Below are 27,061 nucleotides of genomic sequence, written 5' to 3'. Positions count from 1 at the left end.
GAACCACTACCCAACTCTTTCCTCCTTTACATCTTTAAATGATCTAGTCACTGGCTTCGTATCCTATTCTCTCTGTTGCTAAGGATGTGTTGTGGTTGACCCTTGCTCTGTCTCCCCTCTATCTGTCCACCAGGAACTCCATGTCAGGTCTGCGTGTGGGGCGAGGAGGAGGAGAGAACAGACGCTCTGTCTTCTACACTGGGAACAGTGCTGATGAGTGGGAGATGTTGGACGCTCCCACAACCAAGGACATCAACCAGGACCACAAACCTCCCATCCAGCCTCAGACTGACACACACAGACGTAAGAGTCCTCCTCACCCTCTGTCCCCTTCCTGACCCTCACCACCTCCTCCTCCTCACCCTCTGTCCCCTTCCTGACCCTCACCACCTCCTCCTCCTCACCCTCTGTCCCCTTCCTGACCCTCACCACCTCCTCCTCCTCACCCTCTGTCCCCTTCCTGACCACCACTTCCTCCTCCTCCTCCTCCTCACCCTCTGTCCCCTTCCTGACCCTCACCACCACCTCCTCCTCACCCTCTGTCCCCTTCCTGACCCTCACCACCTCCTCCTCCTCACCCTCTGTCCCCTTCCTGACCCTCACCACCTCCTCCTCCTCACCCTCTGTCCCCTTCCTGACCCTCACCACCTCCTCCTCCTCACCCTCTGTCCCCTTCCTGACCCTCACCACCACCTCCTCCTCCTCCTCACCCTCTGTCCTCTTCCTGACCCTCACCACCACCACCTCCTCACCCTCTGTCCCCTTCTGACCCTCACCACCACCTCCTCCTCCTCCTCACCCTCTGTCCCCTTCCTGACCCTCACCACCACCTCCTCCTCCTCACCCTCTGTCCCCTTCCTGACCCTCACCACCTCCTCCTCCTCCTCACCCTCTGTCCCCTTCTGACCCTCACCACCTCCTCCTCCTCACCCTCTGTCCTCTTCCTGACCATCACTTCCTCCTCCTCCTCCTCACCCTCTGTCCTCTTCCTAACCCTCACCACCTCCTCCTCCTCACCCTCTGTCCCCTTCCTGACCCTCACCACCTCCTCATCCTCTGTCCCCTTCTGACCCTCACCACCTCCTCCTCCTCACCCTCTGTCCCCTTCCTGACCCTCACCACCTCCTCCTCCTCATCCTCTGTCCCCTTCTGACCCTCACCACCACCTCATCCTCTGTCCCCTTCTGACCCTCACCACCTCCTTCTCACCCTCTGTCCCCTTCCTGACCCTCACCACCTCCTCCTCCTCATCCTCTGTCCCCTTCTGACCCTCACCACCTCCTCCTCCTCACACTCTGTCCCCTTCCTGACCCTCACCACCTCCTCCTCCTCATCCTCTGTCCCCTTCTGACCCTCACCACCTCCTCCTCCTCAGCCTCTGTCCCCTTCCTGACCCTCACCACCTCCTCCTCCTCACCCTCTGTCCCCTTCCTGACCCTCACCACCACCTCCTCCTCACCCTCTGTCCCCTTCCTGACCCTCACCACCTCCTCCTCCTCACCCTCTGTCCCCTTCCTGACCCTCACCACCTCCTCCTCACCCTCTGTCCCCTTCCTGACCCTCACCACCTCCTCCTCCTCACCCTCTGTCCCCTTCCTGACCCTCACCACCTCCTCCTCCTCACCCTCTGTCCCCTTCCTGACCCTCACCACCTCCTCCTCCTCATCCTCTGTCCCCTTCTGACCCTCACCACCTCCTCCTCCTCACCCTCTGTCCCCTTCCTGACCCTCACCACCTCCTCCTCCTCACCCTCTGTCCCCTTCTGACCCTCACCACCTCCTCCTCCTCACCCTCTCCACCACCTCCTCCTCACCCTCTCCACCACCTCCTCCTCACCCTCTGTCCCCTTCCTGACCCTCACCACCTCCTCCTCCTCCTCCTCACCCTCTGTCCTCTTCCTGACCATCACTTCCTCCTCCTCCTCCTCCTCCTGCTCTGTCCCCTACCGTCCCCTACCCAAGTAGCTGCTACTTGGCAGGAAGATAGGGGATTAACCTTTTCTCAATAGGGGGTGCTGTTTTCACTTTGTAAAAATTTCGTTCCCAAATTAAACTGCCTCGTACTCAATTCTTGCTCGTACAATATGCATATTATTATTACTATTGGATAGAAAACACTCTCTAGTTTCTAAAACCGTTTGAATTATATCTGTGAGTAAAACAGAACTCAAGTTGGAGCAATTTTCCTGTGAGGAAGTGAGAAATCTGAAATCAGGCAGGCTGTTCTGAGGTCAGTTTATTAATTTGCATGTCTTCTATTGGTTGAGATGCACTGCATACGCCTTCCCCTAGATGTCAGCAAATAGTGAGAATTGGAATGGAGTTGCTAGACAGATCTGAGGCCATATAAAGAGTCTGGGAACGTGGGGTCCAGTCTTTTCTTCATTCGCCATGACGCAAGACAGACCTCAGGATTGCGTTCTGGAAAGCTCCCGTTATAGGCCTTTGATATATCCGGCTCTGATTTTATTCGATATAGGTGTTAAAGACATCATAATGTTGTTATTTTAAACCGAGTTATATCAGTTTATATCAGTATATTGCGATTTTCTGATATTTCTTTTTTTTTTTTTTTTTTTTTTTTTTTTTTCTTTCTTTTTTTTTTTTTGGGGTGGATCAGCTTAATATTGCGGAAAGAATGTTGCTTCCAATGTAATTGTCTGCATCATTTCCAATCCCCCATATTTTTTTGGGTAAATATATATATCCATACACGCATGCATACATATATACATATATACATACACATACCTATATAGACATACATACTTTTTTAAAGAATATACCTTTATTATTATTCCCCGCAACCCTACCACCGCTCCCCCAATTGGAGTAAACTAATAAACACTTCTGCTTTTACCTTCAATTTATACATCTTATACCTATTTTACAGACACAGACTACTTTATAATAGTTCTCTCTTGTTTGTTCTTAGTCCTTCCTCTATTTCTGTTGTCCATCCAATTTTATTTCCACTTGTAACTGTGCTATTTCACAAAAGCTCCGCACCTATACACATTTCACAGATCCCGTATGCCCTACATTGTTTATCTTGTTATTAGTCCCACCCTTCAGTTCCACTCAACCCTTCCCATCTATCTTCCAACATCATCCATTTCGGATTTTTATTTGCCATATATTTTTCAACTGTGCTGTGATGCTTCACAAAAGATTTGAACCTTCCTATTCTCATAGCTTCTACAGATTGTAAATTAAAAATAAACATTTTTGCTAAAATAATTATTATATTATTGATTGATTGACTATGGCTTTTCAAATCCCCCAGTATTGCTATCTGTAGCGTTAGTTCTAGGCAAATGTTGCAATTCTTCAGCCATTCCTGGACCTGTGACCAAAAACGAGCTACATATGGACAATACCAAAATAAATGGTCTAATGACTCTGCCTCCTCACAGCAGAATCTACAGAGCTGGGAAGATTGTATACCCCATATATATAACATTCTATTAGTTGCAAGAATTTTGTACAATAATTTAAATTGAAAAATTCGAAGTTTTGAATCCGGCGTTGTTTTGCGTATCAATTCATAAACCATGTGCCATGGAATGGGTACATCGAACATCTCTTCCCAACTATTTTGCAATTTATATGGCACAGCTGTCAGTTTTTTGGTCCTTAAATGAAATTGGTATATGTTTTTATTTATCACACTTTTCTTTAACCATTTATGTTCTTTAATACAGGGCCGACATACAAGTTCCTTACTTTTTTCCCCTTCTACTTGCCTCTTCCATTTTTGTGGTAATGCTGCAATTAATTGGTTGTAATTTTGGGTAGAGCAGACATTTCCATATGTCTGTGTGAGCTGCATGTGTGACATAACTCCACCAGTCCTATTTATGATATCATTCACAAAAATTATACCTTTTTTAAACATTTCTTCGATAAATACAGTTTTTTTATCAATTACTATATTTGAATTTAACCACAATATTTGTTGTACTATTTGTTCCGTCCTTTCAGGTGGATTAAACTGAAATTGCAACCAACTTTCTAAGGCTTGTTTAAAAAATAAGGATATTTTGGAGATTATTTCCTTTTCAAACAACCGAAAGTGAGCAGGTGTAATCTGAATAAAGGGAAAAAGGCCCTTCTTGAACATAGGATGAGACATTCGTACCAATTTACTAGAGAACCAGTTTGGATTTAAGTATAACTTTTGTATGACTGATGCCTTTAGTGAGAGGTCTAATGCTTTAATATTTAATAATTTCTGCCCTCCGAATTCATATTCGTTATATAAATAGGCCCTTTTAATTTTATCTGGCTTGCCGTTCCAAATAAAATGGAATATTTTTTGTTCATATAATTTAAAAAGCAGGTCACTAGGTGTAGGCAAAACCATAAGCAAATAGGTAAACTGTGATATGACTAAAGAGTTAATCAGGGTGATTTTTCCACAAATAGACAAGTATTTTCCTTTCCATGGTAGCAAGATCTTATCTATTTTTGCTAACTTTCTATACAAATTTATTGGAGTGAGATCATTTCTTTCTTTTGGGATTTTTATACCGAGTATGTCCACATCTCCGTCAGACCATTTAATTGGTAAACTACATGGCAATATAAAATGTGTATTTTTTAGTGATCCAATACGTAATATGGTACATTTATCATAATTTGGTTTTAATCCAGAGAGGATAGCAAAGGTATCTAGATCCTCTATGAGGCCGTGGAGAGACTCTAGTTGTGGTTTTAAAAGAAAACATGAATCATCAGCGTACAATGACACCTTAGTTTTTAAGCCACGGATTTCTAATCCATTAATATTAATGTTTGATCTAATTTTAACAGCTAACATTTCGATGGCAATAATAAATAGATATGCCGATAGTGGACAACCTTGTTTTACTCCTCTAGATAGTTTAAAACTTTCTGAGATGTAGCCATTATTTACTATTTTACACCTAGGGTTACTATACATAATTTTAACCCATTTTATAAGAGATTCCCCAAAATTGAAATATTCTAGGCATTTATATATAAACTCCAGTCGTACTTTATCAAAAGCCTTTTCAAAATCAGCTATGAAAACCAGACCTGGTGTCCCCGATATTTCATAGTGTTCTATTGTTTCCAGTACTTGCCTTATATTATCTCCAATGTATCGTCCATGTAAAAAACCTGTCTGATTAGGATGAATAATATCTGACAAAACTTTTTTTATTCTATGCGCCAAGCATTTTGCTAGGATTTTTGCATCACAACACTGAAGTGTAAGAGGTCTCCAATTTTTTAATTGGACTGGATCTTTATATATACCACTTGGGTCCTGTTTCAGTAATAACGATATCAGACCTTCTTGTTGCGTGTCTGATAATCTACCATTTATATAGGAGTGGTTAAAACAAGCTAATAATGGTCCTTTGAGTATATCAAAAAAAGTTTTGTATACTTCCACTGGTATGCCATCCAGCCCTGGAGTTTTCCCATCCTTAAAGGCCCCAATTGCATCAAGCAGTTCCTCCTCTGTAATTTGGCCTTCACATGAGTCTTTCTGTACAGATGTTAATTTTACATTATTAATAGGAAAAAAATCCATACAATTAGTTTCAGTTAGTGGAGATGGAGGAGCCTGAAACGAAAACATATTCTTAAAGTACTTTACTTCCTCTTTCAAAATATCATTTGGTGAATCATGCGTGACTCCATCATTTGTAACAAGTTTTAATACATTTTTTTTGGTAGCATTTCTATATTGAAGATTGAAAAAGAATTTGGTGCATTTTTCCCCATATTCCATCCAGTTCGCTTTATTTTTATAATGTATTACACTGGATCTTTCTTGAATAAGTTCCTCCATTTCTTTTTGTTTTTCCTCTAACTTATTCTGTGCCTCTATGGTACTGTTTTTATTGCTATCTAACTGTACTGTTAGTCCTTCAATTTCCTTTGTTAATATGGACTCTTTTGATCTAAATTGCTTTTGTTTTATAGATGAGTACTGAATTGCATGGCCTCTAAAGGCACACTTAAAAGTGTCCCATACAATAAGGGGATCTGCTGTACCTATGTTATGTCTGAAAAAGTCAGTTATAAAATCTTCTGTCCTAGTTCTAAACAATTTATCATCTAGTAGACTTTGATTAAATTTCCAATATCCTCGCCCACGTGGAAATTCTGTAAGAGAAATATATATGCCAATTATGTGATGATCCGACCGCATTCTGTCCCCTATCAACACTTTTTTAACTTTTGGTGCCAGAGAGAATGGTATAATAAAGTAGTCAAGACGACTAGCTTGATTCAGCCTCCGCCATGTATATCTCACTAAATCAGGGTATTTAAGTCTCCATATATCCACTAATTCCAATATATCCATGACATTCATGATTTCCTTAAGTGCCTGAGGGTGATAGTTTGTAGTGTGATTTCCTTTCCGGTCTATAGAGGTATTTAAGACCGTATTAAAATCTCCCACTATAATAATAGAGTCTAGTGTTGCTTGTAGAGTTGATAAATTCTTATATATATTTTCAAAGAAGCTTGGATCATCATTATTCGGACCGTATAGGTTAACAAGCCATATTTGTTTATTGTCCAATAACATATTTAAAATAATCCATCTACCTTGAGGATCTGTTTGGACAATTTGCACATTTGGATCAAAATTATTGTTAATTAAAACCATCACCCCTTTTGAATTTCTTTGCCCATGGGAGAAATATATTTTGCCCCCCCAGTTCTTTTTCCACAAAACTTCATCTAAAACTGTTGAATGGGTTTCCTGTAAACAATAGATATTATAATCCTTCTCTTTTAGCCAGGTAAATACTGATCGTCTTTTCTTATTATCTGCTAAGCCATTACAATTGTAACTGGCTATACTTATTTCACCACTTACCATAATGAGACACACCTTTCATTCTTTTAATCAGAATATATTTTTGTAAACGTACTATTAAAAAGTAACATAATGATTGAGTGTCTATATAGTTGTACCATGATATTTGCATTTCTACTAAGTAAACCTCCAATTGGTCCCTACTATTCCACCCGCTAAAAGGCCTCATCTCGAGATGGCTTGTCATCCCAATGCCCGGTAGACCACCCTCGACCCCCTGTATCCCATAGCCCTGAACCGACTGGGATCCATTCTTTGAAAAGAGCATACAGTGCCATTTACCGAATTGAAGAAGATCAATTACCATATGCATTTCCATTGCCCTCACCTCGATTTGTATTATATATATCTGTGGATCATCCTCTATTGTCCCTAACATCTTTTACTTCTTCCTTCGCAACAGTTGTGGGATACACACATACACCCACACACACTCAGCCCTTACCCCCACACAACCATAAGCTCACTTTCTCAACAATTGCACCATCCCAGAGCCCAACTCAAGATGGGTCATGATTTACAAATGCACTTGCAGTTGCAGCTGCATGAGAAGGCCTGCAAGACCGCACAAAAAATTAGCAAAAATTGAGAGATTTATTTACCATTGTCATATCCTAGATAATGGAGGTCAAATGTACACCTTATTCCTGAAACACCCACAATACGGCCACCCGTCATGACCATGTCCCCACGCATCTCCATGCAGTCCGACTTTGATTTTGTGCCGCCAGGGCCACAATAATATACCCCCTCTCTGAATGTCCGAGTGTGACCCCCTCCCCATGGGTTACTGCAGCTAGTGTTGCCAGCACTGCCACTGCCTGGGTGGGGGCACCCCACCGGAATCCCCACCGGCTAGGTACAAGGTCGTCAAGGTTCTCATTAGCAGCTTTGAGAATTTCCTTGTATATTATGCTCTCCCTTTATGGGGCTTTGGCTTTGCAGGACCAACCCTGCCAAGCAGGCTCAGAATCTTGAGGGGGCAGTGCTGCTCTTGGTCTCTGACCTCATTTTAGCTGCATACAGACCGCTTACAGCGGGCACATAAAACAGTTAGGGACTTCTCCTTAGTATCTGGGTCATTCAGGTGGGTGTCTAGGGTATAGTGCCATGGACCGTACCATTAAAATAGGATAATAAATAATTAGATATAATTTATAAAAAAATAAATAAAAAATGTAGTTCTCCATGATAGGACAATAAATAAATAAGACGTATAATTCATTATAAAAGTATATCCATCATCTGAACAACATTGAAAGCCCTCTCATACCCGGCTCACAGCAATACATTGGCTCTGGGATATGCAACCATTTCATTACTCACTCACTCAACTTTCCAAACATAACAAATAAAATAAAAAATAAACACAAACCATACCATCCACACATACTGTGCCTTCTGTTTACTTAGTTTTTATCTTCACTATGTTGAATTAGTGCTTGTGTGTTCAATTAGTTATATGTGAAGATTTATAGAAAAGCTATATTTTTTATTGTATTGTTACAATCAGTAACCGGGCTTGAATTGTGTTTATTTCCCTCGTCTATGAGAACTTTGTAATTTTTAAAATAACCATGGAGTAGTCTTTGTGTCTCTGAACAACTGGTTATCAATATATAGTTTATCAACGACGAGAGCTACTCGTTTCGCTTTTAATCTATTTTCTTTGAAAATTGGATACAGAACTTTGCGCCGTTCTGCAATTTCCTTCGGAAACTGATCATTCATGCCAATTTTGGTCCCAGCAAGTCTTTTACCCAGGCTTTTAACCATTATTTTATCTTTAAATGAAGCAAATTTGGCAACGATTGGGCGTTCGTACCTCTGCCCTCTCTGTCCGAAGCGGTGAACGCGTTCAAGTTGGATTTTGTCGATAACTTCGCGTGGAATCTGAAGCGCTGTAAGGAGGAACTCTCTAACTATAGATTCAGGAACTTCTCCTTCTTTTTCTTGGATACCTGTAAGTACCAAATTCTCTCTCATGGATCTAGTTTGTATGTCTAGTAAGGTTTCCTTCAGAACGGTGTTCTCCTTTTTAATTCCATTCATTTCGGTTTCAATCTTATTGACTGTCCCTTTTAGCGCGTGTGTTTGCTTCTCCAATGTCGCAGCTTTTTCATCACTCATCTCTAGGCTTGCCTTCAACTCTTTTATATCCTTACTAACTAATTCAAGTATACCCAGTTTGTCATTTATTGATTTTAACAGATCGGTTTCGACCTTTACCATTCCGGGTGGTGAGAATATTAAATCATCAGTGTCTGTAGAAGAGTCACGTTTTCGTTTTGTAATCGGTTCCCCTGTCTTACTCTCCGTCATGTTTGGTTGTTGCCTGTTTTCGTAATATTTGTCGATAAATGTCTCTAGTTTTAGGATTTGTTTTGTGTTATTGTCCAGATTGAAGGTTATCACTCACCAGATTAAGTAGTGCTAATATTTTAGTCTAATTTAGCAGATATTTCGAATATTATGTTTTATCTTGAGGTGCTCTACATAAATCCCTTCAGTCCGCCATTACCCTTACGTTTTCTGATATTTCTTAGTGCTGCGTTATAGTGAGTTGGACACGTCTTCGCCACATGGCTAATGTTTACTGCTAATTCCAAAGTTGAAGGCGACAATCTACAACCGAGCAACGATTCCTCTGGACAAAGGACAACTTGCCCAAGATTCTGATGGGAGCTCATCAAAAAGTAAGAAGTATTTATGATGTTAATTCGTTGTTCTGTTGGAAAATGTAAAAATACTATTCCGCCATTAATTTCGGTGCGGTCTCGCTTTAACGTATGTCGTAGTAACAGTAACGTTAATTTTAAAAATCTAACACAGCGGTTGCATTAAGAACTAATGTATCTTTCATTTGCTGTCCAACCTGTATTTTTTAGTCAAGTTTATGATTAGTTACTGATTAGACTAGGTGCCTCTCCCGACATTTTGTTGGCAGCTTGGCTACTATTCTCATTGTATAACCACGATTTGTGCCGCTAAATATGCACATTTTCGAACAAACTCTATATGTATTGTGTAATATGATGTTATAGGACTGTCATCTGAAGAAGTTTGAGAAGGTTAGTGAAAAAATTTATATATTTTGCTGGTTTATTCGTTATCGCTATTGTTGGCTTGAATCAATGCTGTTGTATGGTTGGCTATTGTAGTAAGCTAATATAATGCTATATTGTGTTTTCGCTGCAAAACACTTAAAAAATCTGAAATATTGGCTGGATTCACAAGATCTTTGTCTTTCATTTGCTGTACGCTGTGTATTTTTCATAAATGTTTTATGATGAGTATTTAGGTAATTCACGTTGGTCTCTGTAGTTATTCTAGTTGCTTTGGTGAGAGTTGTGATGGTGGCTGCAATGTAAAACTATGATTTATACCTGAAATATGCACATTTTTCTAACAAAACATATGCTATACAATAAATATGTTATCAGACTGTCATCTGATGAAGTTGTTTCTTGGTTAGTGACTATTTATATCTTTATTTGGTCGAAATTGTGATAGCTACCTATGCAGGAAAAAAATGGTGGGGAAAAAAAGTTGTCTTTTGCTATCGTGGTTAGCTAATAGAAATACATAGTGTCTTCCCTGTAAAACATTTAAAAAATCAGAACTGATGGCTGGATTCACAAGATGTGTATCTTTCATCTGGTGTCTTGGACTTGATTTAGTGATTTAATGATATTTAGATGCTAGTATTTACTTGTGACGCTATGCTAGTCAGCTTTTTTACTGATGGGGGTGCTCCCGGATCCGGGATTGTGACCAAGTAGAAGTTAACCTTTTGTCAATAGGGGGAGCAGTTAGCATTTATTTTTTCTGGGTGTTGCCAAATTAAACTGCCTCGTACTCAATTCTTGCTCGTACAATATGCATATTATTAATTCTATTGGATAGAAAACACTCTCTAGTTTCATAAACCGTTGGAATTATGTCTGTGGGTGACCCAGAACTCTTTCTACAGCGAAATCCATGACAGGTACTGCGAATGTCTGAGAGCGAAGCTCTGGTCTCAGATCAGTTTTAAAGGTCTGTGTGTATCCTATGGAACGACATGAACTGCACCCGCCTTCCCCTGGATGTCAGTAACCAATGAGAAGTGGAATGGGCTTTATACGTAGCTCTCAGAGGTTATAAAAGGCCAAGGAGTGAGGTGCGCCTTCTTTTCGACGCTGACCATTACGCAGAAAGGGACCTCAGGATGCCATTTTCAAACGCTCAGTTATCAACGTTAGATGTATCCGTCTGTAATTTAATTCGATATAGGTGTTAGAGACATCATAACGAAGCTATTTTAAACCGAGTTATATCAGATTATGCGAGTATATTGCTATTTTTCGGAATTTCCTCAGTATTGCGTCTTGAGGATTTGGACACGTTGGGGCAAAATAGCTATTGTTAGCTATTGTTAGCTGCTATATCAGAAGTTGAATGCAACGTTTTACAACCAAGCAACGATTCTTTTGGACAAAGGACCACTTGGCCAAGATTCTGATGGAAGCTCGTCGAAAAGTAAGAGCTATTTATGATGTTATTCCGTTTTTATGTGGAAAAATGTAAACTCAATAATGGCGATTAGTGACGCCATTATTGCGGCACTAGTCTGGCTGTAACGCACACTGTATGTCTAGTAACGTTAATTTTAAAAATCTAACTCAGCGGTTGCATTAATAACTAATGCATCTTTCATTTCATGTCCAACCTGTATTTTTTTAGTCAAGTTTATGAATAGTTTTCGATAAAAATAGTTGTATTTTCAAAATGGCGCCGGGCAGATTGCTTGAGTAGTTGAACACTATTTCCATTGTGTAAGCACGATTTGTGCCGCTAAATATGCACATTTTCGATCAAACTCTATATGGATTGTGTAATATGATGTTACAGGAGTGTCATCGGAAGAATTCTGAGAAGGTTAGTGAAAAAATTCATGTATTTTGGTGATGATAACGCTATAGCTAATTTTGCCTTGAATCAATGCTCGGGTAACGTTTGCAAATGTGGTATGCTAATATAACGATTTATTGTGTTTTCGCTGTAAGACACTTTGAAAATCTGAAATATTGTCTGAATTCACAAGATCTGTGTCTATCCATTGCTGTACGCTGTGTATTTTTAAGAAATGTTTTATGATGAGTAAATTGGTAATACACTTTGCTCTATGTAGTAATTCTAGTCGCTTTGGGGAGATTTGTGATGGTGGCTGCAATTGCAAACTATGATTTATACCTGAAATATGCACATTTTTCTAACAAAACCTATGCTATACAATAAATATGTTATCAGACTGTCATCTGATGAGGTTTTTTCTTGGTTAGTGGCTATCAATATCTTTATTTGGCCGAATTGGTGATAGCACCTGATGGAGTAAGAAACTGATGGAGTTAGAAAAGTGGTGTCTTTTGCTAACGGGGTTAGCTAATAGATTTACATATTTTGTCTTCCCTGTAAAACATTTTAAAAATCTGAAATGGTGGCTTTATTCACAAGATCTGTATCTTTCATTTGGTGTCTTGGACTTGTGATTTAATGATATTTAGATGCTACTATTTAATTGTGACGCTATGCTAGCGATGCTAATCAGTGTGGGGGGGGTGGGGGGTGATCCCGGATCCGGGTTTCTGAGGCGGTAAAAGTTAATCGGAATGGCCGATTAATTAGGGCCGATTTCAAGTTTTCATAACAATCGGAAATCTGTATTTTTGGACACCGATTTGGCCGATTTTATTATATATATATATTTTTTTACACCTTTATTTAACTAGGCAAGCCAGTTAAGAACAGATTCTTATTTTCAATGACAGCCTAGGAACGGTGGGTTAACTGCCTCATTCAGGGGCAGAACGACAGATTTTTATCTTGTCAGCTCAGGGGATTCAATCTTGCAACCTTACAGTTAACTAGTCCAAGGCTCTAACCACCTGATTACATTGCACTCCACGAGGAGCCTGCCTGTTACGCGAATGCAGTAGAAGCCAAGGTAAGTTGCTAGCTAGCATAAAACTTATCTTATAAAAAACAATCAATCAATCAATCATAATCACTAGTTAACTACACATGGTTGATGATATTACTAGTTTATCTAGCGTGTCCTGCGTTGCATATAATCGATGAGGTGCGTATCGTTGCTCCAACGTGTACCTAACCATAAACATCGATGCCTTTCTTAAAATCAATACACAGAAGTATATATTTTTAAACCTGCATATTTAGCTGAAAGAAATCCAGGTTAGCAGGCAATATCAACCAGATGAAATTGTGTCACTTCTCGTGCGTTCATTGCACGCAGAGTCAGGGTATATGCAACAGTTTGGGCCGCCTAATTTGCCAGAATTTTACGTAATTATGACATAACATTGAAGGTTGTGCAATGTAACAGGAATATTTAGACTTATGGATGCCACGCGTTAGATGAAATACGGAATCACACCTGTGGGGAGAGGGGCATTCTTCTTACCAAACCACATGACCTTTGTTTTGGAGGTGTTCAGAACAAGGTTAAGGGCAGAGAAAGCTTGTTGGACACTAAGAATGCTTTGTAGAGCAGTTAACACAAAATCCTGGGAAGGGGCAGCTGAGTATAAGACTATCATCTCCATATAAATGGATGAGTGAGCTTCCTACTGCCTGAGCTATGCTGTTGATGTAAATTGAGAAGAGCGTGGGGCCTAGGATCGAGCCTTGGGGTACTCCCTTGGTGACAGGCAGTGGCAGAGACAGCAGATTTTCTGACTTTATACACTGCACTCTTTGAGAGAGGTAGTTAGCAAACCAGGCCAAAGACACCTCAGAGACACCAATACTCCTTAGCCGGCTCACAAGAATGGAATGGTCTACCGTATCAAAAGCTTTGGCCAAGTCAATAAAAATAGCAGCACAACAATGCTTAGAATCAAGGGCAATGGGAACATCATTGAGTACCTTTAAGGTTGCAGTGACACATCCATAACCTGAGCGGAAACCAGATTGCATAGCAGAGAGAATACTATAGACGTCAAGAAAGCCAAGTTTTTCCCAACACGTTTGATAAACAGGGCAAAATAAAAATAGGCCTATAACAGTTAGGATGAGCTTGATCTCCCCCTTTAAATAAAGGATGAACTGTGGCTGCCTTCCAAGCAATGGGAACCTCCCCAGAAAGGAGAGACAGGTTAAAAAGGCACGAGATAGGCTTGGCGATGATATATACCAATTTACAGAAGGTAAAGGAAGGCTTCCTCATTAAAGTTTCTTAGCAAGCGTCTATGACAAATCAGGACAGGTCGTTTCACTGAGCAGCCATTACGAACACAGGCTGTAAAACAGTGATCACTAAGGTCATTACAGAAAATACCAGACTGATAACTATCAGGATTATTTGTGAGGATAACATCGAGGAGAGTAGCCTTTTCTGGGTGTTTGGAGTCATACCTTGTTGGGATTGGTAATAATCTGATAAAGATTTAGGGAGTCCCATTGCTTTAGGACTTGGTCAGGTGGTTTAAGCATGTCCCAGTTTAGGTCACCTAGCAGGACAAATTCAGACTTAGTGTAAGGGGCCAGGAGAGAGTTTAGGGCAGGTAGGGTACAGGCCGGTGGAGACAACCGAGCACTAAAGATGATCCTTGGTAAAGATTGCCACTCCCCCACCTTTGGAAGATCTGTCTTGTTGAAAAAGGTTATAACCAGAAAGGTTAACATCAGTATTCAAAACACTCTTCCTTAGCCACGTCTCAGTAATGACCAACACATCTGGATTGGAGCTGTGAACCCACACTTTCAATTGATCCATTTTAGGTAATAAGCTTCTAGTGTTAACATGCAGAAAACCCAGGCTTTTACGAGAGCAGAAATCAGTGAAGCAGATATCAGAGCAGAAATCAGAATTGGGGCTAGCAACAGTAGATGGGCCAGGGTGTACATGCACATTTCCGATTATCATCAGCAGTAATACAATCAAGGCACGGCAGAGGACAGGGAGAGCTCTGCAGTGCTGATTTTTTTAATGACATTTGAATGTGCATCAGATGGCAACAAGATATTATTTTACAGCAATTTCATCAGGTAACATGAATACAAAGCTGGCGAGAGGTGGTTAGAATGGTTAGAATAGGATGGGAGGCCAAGAGTCCGTGTAACCAATAGAGAACCAGAGTCCTGAGTGTGGGAACAAACATAGTGTCCCAAGGTTGGGTAAACAAGCAAGTTCATTGTCAACAAAGCACGCCGGAGTCATGAGGCAAATGGCAGAAAGCACAATAAAAAAGAATATAACGACTGGTGCGAGCCATTGTAAGTTCAAAGATTCACTCACCCCAACAAGATAACTTGAGAGAGTAGCTCTCTGAGTCCAGGAGGCTATAAAAGTCTGAGATAAAATTAATAAATAGTAGGTCTATACTAGTTAATTCAAGCGTTTCTGAGTAAGCTCACATATTAAGCTTCACAAGTTAATTAGCCTACCTAAAATTCCGATCAGTCCAAAGTCTGCGGTGTGTGTGTGCTGGAGGCGAAAGAGAGGGAGAGGTGGGTGTGGAGGGGGTACCTGTACCTGACAGGGGGAGATGGTGAACAGATTGCCAGGTGGAATACAAGCAGCAGGCAACAGGAGTAGGTGTCACCCGCTTTTTTCAGGAGGCAGATTCCTTGCTAGCTAACTAACGTAGCAAGTCTCTGTCCACTGTTGTTAGCTAGCTATATCTCTTCAGTTTCGGCGAATGACTGGTCCTTTACGACGTCCAAACAAAGTTGTCCTGTGGCTGTTGTATTTTGGAGATTGCGAGGAGGATATCTTTTGATGTGATCAAATCAACAATATTGTTTCTTATTGAGGTCATTTAATTTGAGGTAAAGCTGCACAACAGTTCAAAGTAGAGATTAACCCAGGGGGTACTGTATTGTAATGACCTCTGGATAGGTAGAGGGGGTTTCAAAGACCTTGGGAACAAGAATCTTTGGTAGTCGGGAATCCTTCCAGTTAATATCAGGTTGTAGGTTTGGAGTTTTGATTTGGAGTGAAGGTTATGTTGTGGAGGGTAGTATCCTGTATATGTCCTGGTGACATAGTGTTGTGGAGGGTAGTATCCTGTATATGTCCTGGTGAAATAGTGAAGGTTATGTTGTGGAGGGTAGTATCCTGTATATGTCCTGGTGACATAGTGTTGTGGAGGGTAGTATCCTGTATATGTCCTGGTGACATAGTGAAGGTTATGTTGTGGAGGGTAGTATCCTGTATATGTCCTGGTGACATAGTGTTGTGGAGGGTAGTATCCTGTATATGTCCTGGTGACATAGTGAAGGTTATGTTGTGGAGGGTAGTATCCTGTATATGTCCTGGTGACATAGTGTTGTGGAGGGTAGTATCCTGTATATGTCCTGGTGACATAGTGAAGGTTATGTTGTGGAGGGTAGTATCCTGTATATGTCCTGGTGACATAGTGTTGTGGATGGTAGTATCCTGTATATGTCCTGGTGACATAGTGAAGGTTATGTTGTGGATGGTAGTATCCTGTATATGTCCTGGTGACATAGTGAAGGTTATGTTGTGAAGGGTAGTATCCTGTATATGTCCTGGTGACATAGTGAAGGTTATGTTGTGGAGGGTAGTATCCTGTATATGTCCTGGTGACATAGTGTTGTGGAGGGTAGTATCCTGTATATGTCCTGGTGACATAGTGTTGTGGAGGGTAGTATCCTGTATATGTCCTGGTGACATAGTGAAGGTTATGTTGTGGAGGGTAGTATCCTGTATATGTCCTGGTGACATAGTGAAGGTTATGTTGTGGAGGGTAGTATCCTGTATATGTCCTGGTGACATAGTGAAGGTTATGTTGTGGAGGGTAGTATCCTGTATATGTCCTGGTGACATAGTGTTGTGGAGGGTAGTATCCTGTATATGTCCTGGTGACATAGTGTTGTGGAGGGTAGTATCCTGTATATGTCCTGGTGACATAGTGTTGTGGAGGGTAGTATCCTGTATATGTCCTGGTGACATAGTGTTGTGGAGGGTAGTATCCTGTATATGTCCTGGTGACATAGTGTTGTGGAGGGTAGTATCCTGTATATGTCCTGGTGACATAGTGTTGTGGAGGGTAGTATCCTGTATATGTCCTGGTGACATAGTGTTGTGGAGGGTAGTATCCTGTATATGTCCTGGTGACATAGTGTTGTGGAGGGTAGTATCCTGTATATGTCCTGGTGACATAGTGTTGTGGAGGGTAGTATCCTGTATATGTCCTGGTGACATAGTGTTGTGGAGGGTAGTATCCTGTATATGTCCTGGTGACATAGTGTTGTGGAGGGTAGTATCCTGTATATGTCCTGGTGACATAGTGTTGTGGAGGGTAGTATCCTGTATATGTCCTGGTGACATAGTGTTGTGGAGGGTAGTATCCTGTATATGTCCTGGTGACATAGTGTTGTGGAGGGTAGTATCCTGTATATGTCCTGGTGACATAGTGTTGTGGAGGGTAGTATCCTGTATATGTCCTGGTGACATAGTGTTGTGGAGGGTAGTATCCTGTATATGTCCTGGTGACATAGTGTTGTGGAGGGTAGTATCCTGTATATGTCCTGGTGACATAGTGTTGTGGAGGGTAGTATCCTGTATATGTCCTGGTGACATAGTGTTGTGGAGGGTAGTATCCTGTATATGTCCTGGTGACATAGTGTTGTGGAGGGTAGTATCCTGTATATGTCCTGGTGACATAGTGTTGTGGAGGGTAGTATCCTGTATATGTCCTGGTGACATAGTGTTGTGGAGGGTAGTATCCTGTATATGTCCTGGTGACATAGTGTTGTGGAGGGTAGTATCCTGTATATGTCCTGGTGACATAGTGTTGTGGAGGGTAGTATCCTGTATATGTCCTGGTGACATAGTGTTGTGGAGGGTAGTATCCTGTATATGTCCTGGTGACATAGTGAAGGTTATGTTGTGGAGGGTAGTATCCTGTATATGTCCTGGTGACATAGTGTTGTGGAGGGTAGTATCCTGTATATGTCCTGGTGACATAGTGTTGTGGAGGGTAGTATCCTGTATATGTCCTGGTGACATAGTGTTGTGGAGGGTAGTATCCTGTATATGTCCTGGTGACATAGTGTTGTGGAGGGTAGTATCCTGTATATGTCCTGGTGACATAGTGTTGTGGAGGGTAGTATCCTGTATATGTCCTGGTGACATAGTGTTGTGGATGGTAGCATCCTGTATATGTCCTGGTGACATAGTGTTGTGGAGGGTAGTATCCTGTATATGTCCTGGTGACATAGTGTTGTGGAGGGTAGTATCCTGTATATGTCCTGGTGACATAGTGTTGTGGATGGTAGCATCCTGTATATGTCCTGGTGACATAGTGTTGTGGAGGGTAGTATCCTGTATATGTCCTGGTGACATAGTGTTGTGGAGGGTAGTATCCTGTATATGTCCTGGTGACATAGTGTTGTGGAGGGTAGTATCCTGTATATGTCCTGGTGACATAGTGTTGTGGAGGGTAGTATCCTGTATATGTCCTGGTGACATAGTGTTGTGGAGGGTAGTATCCTGTATATGTCCTGGTGACATAGTGTTGTGGAGGGTAGTATCCTGTATATGTCCTGGTGACATAGTGTTGTGGAGGGTAGTATCCTGTATATGTCCTGGTGACATAGTGTTGTGGAGGGTAGTATCCTGTATATGTCCTGGTGACATAGTGTTGTGGAGGGTAGTATCCTGTATATGTCCTGGTGACATAGTGAAGGTTATGTGGATTATTATTATCCTTGTGGAAAACTCTAAATCTATATTTTTGTAAAAACATGCTGAAAAATGCAGGAAGCCTGCAGTCACTGTATCCGAAGACACTGTATCTCTAGTAATCCCTCCCTCTGACCTCTCACCCCCAGATTCCATTGGTTCTCCGTTCACATTTGACTTCGGGCGGAGCAGCAGTTCGTCGTTGCGGCCCAAGCGGCCCACTCTGCGGGACATAATGGGTTCAGGGAGGTTAGGACGCAACGCAGAGAGCTCTTCCCCCTCCTCTCAGACCACGTCCCCAGTGGAGTGTAACGGCAGCAGGACCAATGAGCTGCAGCTCCGACTCCAGGGCCAGGAACAGGAACTGACACGCCTCCACGAGGAGAACAACAACCTGACTGAAGAGTTAACCTCCCAGAAGGTAAGGTCATAGAGAAACTCGCGCACACATTTTTTTGAATCTGATTTTTAAATCAAATTTTTTACTTGTGTCAGTTACTTGATGTGGAATAGAGTTCCATGTAGTCATGGCTCTATGTAGTACTGTGTGCCTCCCATAGTCTGTTCTGGACTTGGGGACTGTGAAGAGACCTCTGGTGGCATGTCTTGTGGGGTATGGATGGGTGTCCCAGCTGTGTGCCAGTAGGTTAGAATGACAGCTCGGTGCATTCAACATGTCAATGCCTCTCATAAATAAAAGTAGTGATGAAGTCAATCTCTCCTCCACTTTCAGCCAGGAGAGATTGACTATTAAACAGCTTCTATTACCATCAGACTGTTGTGAATGTGTCATCTTTCAGACATCAAAGCCCATTACACATATTGACACTGGCCTGTTCCTCTACTGTCATGTCCCTGGAGATGAGATAATCAGTCCCCAGTGTATTCAAATTGTCTCTAGGTGGTTTACCAATGGTCTAAACAATTAACCAACCAATCAATAGGTATTGTAGCCCAAGAATTAGCTGGTGGACTTCTTCAGCTAGCTGGGAGATGGGCCTAGCTTGAGGCTAGCTCAAGGCTAACTGGCGTTTGCTTCGGGACAGAGACGTTAGCCAGGAGTAGCCACTCGTATTGCAGCTAGCTAGCTGTGATGATCCGGTGTAAAGGTTCAGAGCTTGCGATAGGAATCCAGAGAAGTGGTAGAGAAATGTCAGGTATTGACCGAGCTGAGGCTGGCTGGTGTCCGAGTTAACGGTGAAGACCGCTAGCAGTGGCTAACTGACTACTAGCTAGCTTCTGATGGGGTTCCGGTTCTAAAGTATAAAAATAGCAGATCCGTACCACATTGGGTGAGGCAGGTTGCAGGAGAGTATATTCAGTCTGTAGATGGAAAGTGAGATTAAAATATATCCAAAATATATTTAACAAAAGGAAAACGATATTTACACGGGACAGGACAAGACAAAACGCACGTCCGATTGCTACGCCATCTTGGGGCATAGCAATACGCATTAATAATCTTGGACCCTTTACTGCCGACACGGAGCCCCGCCGATCCGTCATGACTGGTCTGCCGACGTAATCGTTCGAGGTGGTTTCAACAGGCTCTTCCGTTGCAACGGTGCAGAAGGCCCATCTGCTATCCCCGGCCCGCTAGCTGTCTGAATCGCCGTGTCTCCAGCCCTACCCTGCCCAAAATGCCTTAGATAGCCCTTTTGTCCCACCCCCCACACATGCAGTGACCTCACCTGGCTTATCTGGTGCCTCTAGTGACAAAACCTCTCATCGTCATTCAATGCCCAGGTTTACTACCATACCCTTGTCTGTACATTATGCCTTGAATCTATTCTTCTGCGCCCAGAGATCTGCTCCTTTTACTCTGTTTCGAACGCACTAGACGACCAGTTCTTATAGCCTTTAACTTCTCTAGGATATGTGGGACGCTAACGTCCCACTTGGTCAAAAGCCAGTAAAAATGCAGAGCGCCAAATTCAAATATATAAAATCTAACTTTCATGAAATCACACCTGAAAGACACCAAATTAAAGCTTCACTTGTTGTGAATCCAGCCAACATGTCTGATTTCAAAAAGGATTTATGGCGAAAGCACACCAAACGATTATGTTAGGTCAGTACATAGCCACAGAAAAACCAAGCCATTTTTCCAGCCAAAGAGAGGAGTAACAAAAAGCAGAAATATTAATCCCTAACCTTTGACGATCTTCATCAGATGACACTCCCAGGACTCAATGTTGCACAATACATGTATGTTTTGTTCGATAAAGTTCATACTTATATCCAAAAACCTCAGTTTATATTGGCGCCATGTTCAAAAATGCCTCCCAAACATCTGGAGAAATTGCAGAGAGCCACATCAAATAACAGAAATACTCATCATAAACTTTGATGAAAGATACATGTTTTACATAGAATTAAAGATAAACTTGTTCTTAATGCAACCGCTGTGTCAGATTTCAAAAAAGCTTTACGGCAAAAGCACAATATTCAATAATCTGAGTACAGCGTTCAGCCACCAAAGCAAGCCATACAGTTACCCGCCAAATTGTGCAGTCAACAAAAGTCAGAAATAGCATTATAAATCTTCACTTTGCTGATCTTCGTCGAAATGCACTCCCAGGACTCCCACTTCCACAAGAAATGTTCGTTTTGTTCGATTACGTCCATATTTATGTCCAAATACCTCCGTTTAGTTCACTATTCCAAAGGCACAATGCGCGAGCGCAAAATCCAGACGAAAAGTCAAAAGAGTTCCATTACAGTTTGTAGAAACATGTCAAAAGATGGTTACAATCAATCTTTAGGGTCTTTTTATAATAAATCTTCAATAATATTCCAACGGGACAATAGCGTATTCATTACAGAGGAAAAAGAAGGAACGGCGTGCCCGCCTGACCGCGCAGTAAACAACTCATTGGCCTCAGCCCAGTCCACTTGTTGAAACAGCTCTTATTCCACCCCCTTCCTCCAGTAAACAACTCATTGGCCTCAGCCTAGTCCACTTGTTGAAACAGCTCTTATTCCACCCCCTTCCTCCAGTAAACAACTCACTGGCCTCAGTCCAGTCCACTTGTTGAAACAGCTCTTATTCCACCCCCTTCCTCCAGTAAACAACTCATTGGCCTCAGCCCAGTCCACTTGTTGAAACAGCTCTTATTCCACCCCCTTCCTCCAGTAAACAACTCATTGGCCTCAGCCTAGTCCACTTGTTGAAACAGCTCTTATTCCACCCCCTTCCTCCAGTAAACAACTCACTGGCCTCAGCCTAGTCCACTTGTTGAAACAGCTCTTATTCCACCCCCTTCCTCCAGTAAACAACTCATTGGCCTCAGCCCAGTCCACTTGTTGAAACAGCTCTTATTCCACCCCCTTCCTCCAGTAAACAACTCATTGGCCTCAGCCCAGTCCACTTGTTGAAACAGCTCTTATTTCCACCCCCTTCCTCCAGTAAACAACTCATTGGCCTCAGCCTAGTCCACTTGTTGAAACAGCTCTTATTCCACCCCCTTCCTCCAGTAAACAACTCATTGGCCTCAGCCCAGTCCACTTGTTGAAACAGCTCTTATTCGACCCCCTTCCACAATAGAAGCCTCAAACAACTTTCTAAAGACTGTTGACATCTGCTGGAAGCCTTGGGAAGTGCAATCTGGCCCCATAGACACAGCATATTGGATAGGCAATCACTTAAATGAAACTACAAACCTCAGATTTCCCACTTCCTGGTTGGATTTGTCTCAGGTTTTCGCCTGCCATATGAGTTCTGTTATACTCACAAACATTATTTTAACAGTTTTGGAAACCTTAGAGTGTTTTCTATCCAAATATACTACTTATAGGCATATCATAGCTTCTGGGCCTGGGTAACAAGCAGTTTACTCTGGGCACCTTATTCATCCAAGCTACTCAATACTGCCCCCCTTTCCCAAAGAAGTTAACTAACCTCGAAACGAGATTCAATGCCATACAACACTCCTTCCGTGGTCTCCAACTGCTTTTAAATGCAAGTAAAACTAAATGCATGCTCTTCAACCGAATGCTGCCCGCACCCACCCGCCCGACTAGGTTCACTACTCTAAAAGGTTCTGACTTAGAATATGTGGACAAATACCTAGGTGTCTGGTTAGACTGTAAACTCTCCTTCCAGACTCATATTAAGCATGTCCAATCCAAAATTAAATCTAGAATTGGCTTGCTATATTGCAACAAATCCTCCTTCACTCATGCTGCCAAACATGCCCTCGTAAAACTGACTATCCTACCCATCCTTGACTTCGGTGATGTCATTTACAAAATAGCCTCCAACACCCTACTCAGCAAACTGGATGCAGTCTATCACAGTGCCATCTGTTCTGTCACCAAAGCCCCATATACTACCCACCACTGTGACCTGTATGCTCTCGTTGGCTGGCCCTCGCTATTAGTCGCCAAACCCACTGGCTCCAGGTCATCTATAAGTCTTTGCTAGGTAAAGCCCCGCCTTATCTCAGCTCACTGGTCACCATAACAACACCCACCTGTAGCACACGCTCCAGCAGGTATATTTCACCGGTCATCACCAAAGCTAACACTTCCTTTTGCCACCTTTCCTTCCAGTTCTCTGCTGCCAATGACTGGAACGAATTGCAAAATTCACTGAAGCTGGAGACTTATCTCCCTCACTAACTTTAAGCATCAGCTGTCAGAGCAGCTTACCGATCACTGTACCTGTACACAGCCAATCTGTAAATAGCCCACCCTACTACCTCATCCCCATATTGTTTTTGATCCTCTTTCTCTTTTGCACCCCAGTATCTCTACTTGCACTTCATCATCTGCACATCTTTCACTCCAGTGTTAATGCTAAATTGTAATTATTCTGCCTCTATGTTCTATTTATTGCCTGAACTCCCTAATCTTCTATATTTGCAAACACTGTACATCGATTTTTCTATTGTGTTGTTGACTGTACGTTTGTTTGTAATTTTGTTGTTTTTGTCGCACTGCTTTGCTTTATCTTGGCCAGGTCGCAGTTGTAAATGAGAATTTGTTCTCAACTGGCCTACCTGGTTAAATAAAGGTGAAATAAAATAAATAAATATTATTAGCATGCCCAGTAGTAGCTAACTCATTAGGGTAGCAGGTAGCAGTATGCCCAGTAGTAACTAACTCATTAGGGTAGCAGGTAGCAGTATGCCCAGTAGTAACTAACTCATTAGGGTAGCAGCATACCCAGTAGTAACTAACTCATTAGGGTAGCAGCATGCCCAGTAGTAACTAACTCATTAGGGTAGCAGGTAGCAGTATGCCCAGTAGTAACTAACTCATTAGGGTAGCAGCATGCCCAGTAGTAACTAACTCATTAGGGTAGCAGGTAGCGGTATGCCCAGTAGTAACTAACTCATTAGGGTAGCAGCATGCCCAGTACTAACTCATTAGGGTAGCAGCATGCCCAGTAGTAACTAACTCATTAGAGTAGCAGGTAGCAGCGTGCCCAGTAGTAACTAACGCATTAGGGTAGCAGCTAGCAGCATGCCCAGTAGTAACTAACTCATTAGGGTAGCAGGTAGCAGCGTGCCCAGTAGTAACTAACTCATTAGGGTAGCAGGTAGCAGCATGCCCAGTAGTAACTAACTCATTAGGGTAGCAGCTAACTCATTAGGGTAGCAGCATGCCCATTAGTAACTAACTCATTAGGGTAGCAGGTAGCAGCATGCCCAGTAGTAACTAAGTCATTAGGGTAGCAGCATGCCCAGTAGTAACTAACTCATTAGGGTAGCAGGTAGCAGCATGCCCAGTAGGAACTAACTCATTAGGGTAGCAGGTAGCAGCATGCCCAGTAGTAACTAACTCATTAGGGTAGCAGGTAGCAGCATGCCCAGTAGTAACTAACTCATTAGGGTAGCAGCATGCCCAGTAGTAACTAACTCATTAGGGTAGCAGCGTGCCCAGTAGTAACTAACTCATTAGGGTAGCAGGTAGCAGCATGCCCAGTAGTAAATAACTCATTAGGGTAGCAGGTAGCAGCATGCCCAGTAGTAACTAACTCATTAGGGTAGCAGCATGCCCAGTAGTAACTAACTCATTAGGGTAGCAGGAAGCAGCATGCCCAGTAGTAACTAACTCATTAGGGTAGCAGGTAGCAGCATGCCCAGTAGTAACTAACTCATTAGGGTAGCAGCGTGCCCAGTAGTAACTAACTCATTAGGGTAGCAGCATGCCCAGTAGTAACTAACTCATTAGGGTAGCAGGTAGCAGCATGCCCAGTAGTAACTAACTCATTAGGGTAGGAGGTAGCAGCATGCCCAGTAGTAACTAACTCATTAGGATAGCGGGTAGCAGTTTGCCCAGTAGTAACTAACTCATTAGGGTAGCAGGTAGCAGCATGCCCAGTAGTAACTAACTCATTAGGGTAGCAGCATGCCCAGTAGTAACTAACTCATTAGGGTAGCAGGTAGCAGCATGCTCAGTAGTAACTAACTCATTAGGGTAGCAGTGTGCCCAGTAGTAACTAACTCATTAGGGTAGCAGGTAGCATCATGCCCAGTAGTAACTAACTCATTAGGGTAGCAGGTAGCAGCATGCCCAGTAGTAACTAACTCATTAGGGTAGCAGGTAGCATTTTGCCCAGTAGTAACTAACTCATTAGGGTAGCAGGTAGCAGCATGCCCAGTAGTAACTAACTCATTAGGGTAGTATCATGCCCAGTAGTAACTAACTCATTAGGGTAGCAGTTTGCCCAGTAGTAACTAACTCATTAGGGTAGCAGGTAGCAGCATGCCCAGTAGTAACTAACTCATTAGGGTAGCAGGTAGCAGCGTGCCCAGTAGTAACTTACTCATTAGGGTAGCGGGTAGCAGCGTGACCAGTAGTAACTAACTCATTAGGGTAGTATCATGCCCAGTAGTAACTAACTCATTAGGGTAGCAGTTTGTCCAGTAGTAACTAACTCATTAGGGTAGCAGGTAGCAGCATGCCCAGTAGTAACTAACTCATTAGGGTAGCAGCATGCCCAGTACTAACTAACTCATTAGGGTAGCAGCGTGCCCAGTAGTAACTAACTCATTAGGGTAGCAGCATGCCCAGTAGTAACTAACTCATTAGTGTAGCAGGTAGCAGCGTGCCCAGTAGTAACTAACTCATTAGGGTAGCAGGTAGCAGCATGCCCAGTAGTAACTAACTCATTAGGGTAGCAGGTAGCAGCATGCCCAGTAGTAACTAACTCATTAGGGTAGTATCATGCCCAGTAGTAACTAACTCATTAGGGTAGCAGTTTGCCCAGTAGTAACTAACTCATTAGGGTAGCAGGTAGCAGCATGCCCAGTAGTAACTAACTCATTAGGGTAGCAGGTAGCAGCATGCCCAGTAGTAACTAACTCATTAGGGTAGCAGGTAGCAGCATGCCCAGTAGTAACTAACTCATTAGGGTAGCAGGTAGCAGCATGCCCAGTAGTAACTAACTCATTAGGGTAGCAGGTAGCAGCATGCCCAGTAGTAACTAACTCATTAGGGTAGCAGGTAGCAGCATGCCCAGTAGTAACTAACTCATTAGGGTAGCAGCATGCCCAGTAGTAACTAACTCATTAGGGTAGCAGGTAGCAGCGTGACCAGTAGTAACTAACTCATTAGAACAGCAGGTAGCCTAGCGGTTAGAGCGTTGATCCTGTAACTTAAAGGGTACTGGTTCAAATCCCCGAGCTGATTAGATGAAAAATGTTGCTTTGTCCTTATGGAACTTAACCCTTACTGCTCCTTGGTAAGCGTCTGCTAAATGACTAACATCTAAATGTAATCCATTTTGCAGACGCCTTTTATCCAAAGTGATTTACAGTCATGCCTGCATACATTTTGCATGTGGTTGGCCCTGGGAATCAAACTCACAATGCTGTCAAGCGCCATGCTCTACCAGCTGATCCATACAGGACCACCACTGTCTTCTCTCCTCCACCAGGAGCTGGTCAGACTGCTTCAGCAGACATTGAGGAGCACCCAGAGGGAGATACGACCAGCCCCACCAGCTCCAGTATTAACTCCAGTACCTGCCTCACCTCCAGCCTTAGGACCAGGAGCTGCCCAAGCCTCAGGACCAAGCCCAGGATCAACCTCGGGGTCAGCCCCAGCCCCAGGGTTCCCACAGTTGGACATAGCCCAGATGGAAGCCCTCCTCCTGGAGAGGGAGGGCCAAGTCCAGGCCCTGTGTTGCCAGATGGAGCGTCTAGCACTGGAGAAGGAGAGTCTACAGAGGGAGCTGAAAGGACTGAAGGTCAAGGTAGGAGAGAGACAGGTTTTCTTCTTCTTGTCTTGATCTCCTTCTTATTCTTGTTGTTTTTCTTATTATTCTTGTATGATTTTATATTTTTAAAACAATACATAACCTGTCTAGCCCCGGGGTTCCGCTAGCGGAACTCCTCCCACATTCCACTGAAAAGGCAGAGCGCGAAATTCAAAAAATATTTTTGAGAAATATTTAAATTTCACACATTAACAAGTCCAATACAGCAAATGAAAGATAAACATCTTGTGAATCCAGTCAACATGTCCGATTTT

At 42.5% G+C, this 27,061-nt stretch overlaps 1 protein-coding gene across 1 annotated transcript; it reads left to right on the top strand.

Annotated features, from left to right (window-relative positions):
* Nucleotides 1-133: 133 nt before the first annotated feature.
* Nucleotides 134-26,783, top strand: LOC120037319 (TBC1 domain family member 2B-like; the record flags this gene model as incomplete). The annotated part of the gene is made up of 3 exons (XM_038983481.1): nucleotides 134-303; nucleotides 18,727-18,998; nucleotides 26,466-26,783. Coding segments are annotated over 3 exons (760 nt in total), but the record flags the coding sequence as incomplete, so codon positions are not given.
* Nucleotides 26,784-27,061: the final 278 nt, after the last annotated feature.

The sequence above is a fragment of the Salvelinus namaycush genome, unplaced genomic scaffold (genome assembly GCF_016432855.1).
Source record: "Salvelinus namaycush isolate Seneca unplaced genomic scaffold, SaNama_1.0 Scaffold1699, whole genome shotgun sequence".
In the NCBI taxonomy this organism is placed as follows: domain Eukaryota; kingdom Metazoa; phylum Chordata; class Actinopteri; order Salmoniformes; family Salmonidae; genus Salvelinus; species Salvelinus namaycush.
The sequence above is the reverse complement of the archived record's forward strand: the minus strand, read 5'-3'. Positions and strand labels throughout refer to the sequence as shown.